Source organism: Emydura macquarii, unplaced genomic scaffold, assembly GCF_026122565.2.
Source record: "Emydura macquarii macquarii isolate MOO-44397 ecotype Brisbane River unplaced genomic scaffold, CSIRO-AGI_Emac_v2 contig_1390, whole genome shotgun sequence".
Classification (NCBI taxonomy): Eukaryota; Metazoa; Chordata; order Testudines; family Chelidae; genus Emydura; species Emydura macquarii.
This window is the reverse complement of record NW_027131527.1, coordinates 8,381,793-8,385,588: the sequence shown is the minus strand read 5'-3', so window position 1 is coordinate 8,385,588 and position 3,796 is coordinate 8,381,793. Positions and strand designations below refer to the sequence as shown.

The 3,796-nt window shown below is 57.4% G+C and overlaps 1 protein-coding gene across 1 annotated transcript; it reads left to right on the top strand.

Annotated features, from left to right (window-relative positions):
* The first annotated feature begins 625 nt into the window (after positions 1-625).
* EGR2 (early growth response 2) lies at positions 626-2,782 on the top strand. Its single transcript, XM_067552939.1, has 2 exons — positions 626-871; positions 1,461-2,782. Exons 1-2 carry the CDS (start codon positions 694-696, stop codon positions 2,654-2,656), a joined length of 1,374 nt encoding a protein of 457 aa, XP_067409040.1. The 5' UTR covers positions 626-693; the 3' UTR covers positions 2,657-2,782.
* Positions 2,783-3,796: the final 1,014 nt, after the last annotated feature.

Genomic DNA, 3,796 nt, shown 5'->3' with positions numbered 1-3,796 from the left:
GTTTTCTTTCCGAAGTTTAATTTTCCGGAACTGCTCCAAAAAAGGCAAGGAGAGGCGGAGCCGGCAGGGACCGGATCCTCGCCTTTTTAGGCAAGACCCTAAATAACCGGAATATCCCTGGCGCTGTGCTTGGTGCGCTGGGAGCGACCCAGGCACCTCCCACAGGCTTTCCAGATGTGCGTGCTCTGGGGCCGGTGCGATCTTTATAAAAAGTTACGGTCCGTTGCCGAAAATCCGCGGCCAAGCACAAGCCCTACTTCTGCCTGTGAGAGGAGCAGCAGCCAGCAGCAGCAGCAGCAGGCGGCACGCATCTGACTACAGAGGGGACCGCATGCTAATCTCCCATGTGATGATTCCGCCCGGCTCGCCCTTCCCTGTTCCTCAGTCCTTATATGGGCAGTGACGTGCTGGGCATTCACGGCCTCCCCATAAATACTTACTGCAACACTTTCCATCTACCGAGAGCTGCAAGTGATTAACAGCTCTGCAAGGGACACTGACTGTTACAATAACACTACAGCAACTACCGGGCTTTCACAGAGCAGTACCACAGGCAGAGGCGGTAACAGCCTGTTTTAAATTGTAAACTTACTTGATTTTTTTTTTACAGTGGGAGAAACCAATAATCCTCTCCCTACACAGTATTCACACAACAAGCAGTGAAAGTTGTTTTCAAGGTGGTTTGTTGACCAAATGATGACTGCCAAGACCGTAGACAAAATTCCAGTAACTCTCAGTGGTTTTGTGCACCAGCTCTCTGAAAACATTTACCCCGTGGATGACATCGCTACCACATTGCCAGCGTCGGTCACAATCTTCCCCAATGCTGACTTAGGAGGACCGTATGACCAGATGAGCGGTGTGACAGGAGGTAAGCATCACCTTTTAAGCTGTGCATGTGCAGGGTGTTTATTTGTCTGACTCGCGGCCCGATTGTGAGCCGCTGAGCCCGCTGGAGCGAAAGAGAAAGAAAAGGAGAAAAGAGCTCGCTGGTTAGCGGAGTGGCAACGTGTGTGAATGTACACACAGAGCCGAGCGCTTGCTTCTAATGTGATTAAGGTCTGAATGCTGAGATCCCGAGAGAGGACAGTCCAGGAGGACTCCCGCAAGCTGTCTGCTGCGATGCGGTGAGGCTAGCTGTGGGCACGCCACGCTAAGTAAGGCATCCCGTGTTCCTTTTGTGTATGCATGACATTAAGATAAAGTTGGGACTGGCGAGACTTGAACGGCGTGCTTCGTGTGTCCCTGGTAAATGAAAGCGTCCAGAGGGCGAGGGAACCCCTCCCCTCCCCCCATTGCAGGCAGGTGGGCATTGCGAAGGGAACCACAAGACAGTATTTGGTAACACGCTTCTTGGCAGGGCGAAGAACTTGGGGAAGCCCTAGTCATGAAAGCGCCCAGGTGTCCTTGGGAGCGGAGGGCGGCCGTGCACTGATCAAGCGCCTTTCTTTCATTCCCAGATGGCATGATCAATGTTGACATGAGCGAGAAGAGGTCTCTGGATCTGCCTTATGCCAGCAGCTTTGCCCCCGCCGTTTCCGCTTCCCGCAATCAGACTTTTACCTACATGGGCAAATTCTCCATCGACCCTCAGTACCCAGGAGCCGGCTGCTACCCGGAGGGGATCATCAACATCGTGAGCGCTGGGATCCTGCAGGGGGTCAGCACCCCCTCTTCGTCGGCCCCTTCTTCCTCCACCGCATCCTCCGCCTCCCCCAACCCGCTGGCCAGCAGCGCCCTGAGCTGCGGCATGGCTCAGAACCAGCCCGCAGACCTGGAGCACCTGTACTCGCCCCCGCCTCCCTACTCGGGCTGCGGGGAGCTCTACCAGCAGGACCCCTCCTCCGCCTTCCTGCCCGCCTCGGCCGGGGGGGCTCTGCCCTACCACCCGCCCCCCTCCTACCCTTCCCCCAAAGCGGCCGCGGACGGCGGGATCTTCTCCATGATCTCGGATTACCCGGGCTTCTTCCCGCCCGCCCAGTGCCAGCGGGAGCTGCACGCCGCGCCCGACCGCAAGCCCTTCCCGTGCCCCCTGGACTCCCTGCGGGTGCCGCCGCCGCTCACGCCGCTCTCCACCATCCGCAACTTCACCCTGGGCGGGCCGGCGGCCGGGCCGGTCGGTGCGGGGGGCGGAGGCGGGGAAGGCGCCCGCCTGCCCGCCAGCGCCTACAGCCCGCACCACCTGCCCCTGCGGCCCATCCTGCGGCCCCGCAAGTACCCGAACCGGCCCAGCAAGACGCCGGTGCACGAGCGGCCCTACCCGTGCCCGGCCGAGGGCTGCGACCGCCGCTTCTCCCGCTCGGACGAGCTGACGCGGCACATCCGCATCCACACGGGCCACAAGCCCTTCCAGTGCCGCATCTGCATGCGCAACTTCAGCCGCAGCGACCACCTCACCACCCACATCCGCACGCACACGGGCGAGAAGCCCTTCGCCTGCGACTTCTGCGGCCGGAAGTTCGCCCGCAGCGACGAGAGGAAGCGCCACACCAAGATCCACCTGCGCCAGAAGGAGAGAAAGGGCGCGGCCGCCCCCTCCTCCTCCGGCGGGGCCAGCGCCCCGGCCGCGCCCACGCCGGGCCCAGTGTGCGGCGGCGGCGGCGGCGGCAGCGCGGGAAGCCTGGCCGCCTGCGCCTCCAGGACCAGGACGCCCTGAGGCAGCCGCCCTGGCCCTGCGCGCACACTACCGCCTGGTCCCCTGCCGCCACGGACTAGAGCCGAGCGCTGCCCTCACACCTCCAGCCCGGGCCGCCGGAGCGGGGATGGATCCAGCCGGTACGGGGGAGAGGGACTGGGGGCTGAGCGCTCCGCCGGGGAAGGGACGTCACTGACTCTGCAGAGCGCGGCCCGGGCCCGCGGAACTTCAGCGCTGCCTTGGGTACCGCGCGGCGCGGCTGGCGGGGGGCTGAGCCGCTGTGCACTTTATGGCTTCATTGGCTGCTCTGATGTGCAGGGAGGAGGAAGCGGGGACGGGCACACGATCTGGGGCCCTTGCCTAGTAATCAAAGCGCTCTTCGTGTGCAAATCTAAACCCTTCAAGCAATAGAAGTGCAACTGGCTTGTTGGAGAACAGAAGTGCAATCTGACGGGCCGGGCCAATGGACGTGGCAGTATCTAGGTGGTTTCCAGAGTTTTAAATGGCTGTTTTTTCAGCGTATATTCATTCAGTTTCGGTGTGTTTTTTGATGTGCACTGTTGAGTTCTCAGCCTTGGGGTGGGGAAGGCAAAGCATCATTGTCAGAGTCAGAGAAGTTAACTTATTGCAGGTGGGATGTCTATATATTCTCTGCTGTTAGGATGCATGCAAATGTGTTGAGGTGTCCTTGGTGCCTTGTGTGATGTAGACAATGTTTCAGTGTCTGCATGTAAATGGGTTGCCTTATTAATTACGACAGAACCGTGTTCAGTCCCTGATCTTAGTATGGCTGTACATTTCTGCCTATTAATATTTGGAATTTTTTTTAGAAACTATATTTTTGTACGCACTGTTTTTTGTGACTTAAAAGTGTTACATTTGTAGTCAAATTTCAGGTGAGAATGTAAATAATGCGCTCCGACCAATAGCTGAAATAGAAATGGTATATTCTAATAATGCACAACCACTAACCAGAACTCCAAGGAGAGATGGTTTCTTTAGGAGTATTCTGTAAATAAATACTTTTCCAACAGTAGGTTCGGTGCTTAAATCGTTTATAAAAGAAGACAAATAAATATCTTAATTATGCTAAGATGAAAACTGTATTTCTTTAGGTTTATACAGAGCAAGCCACTGGTTGGTCACCTCCACTAGGCATAT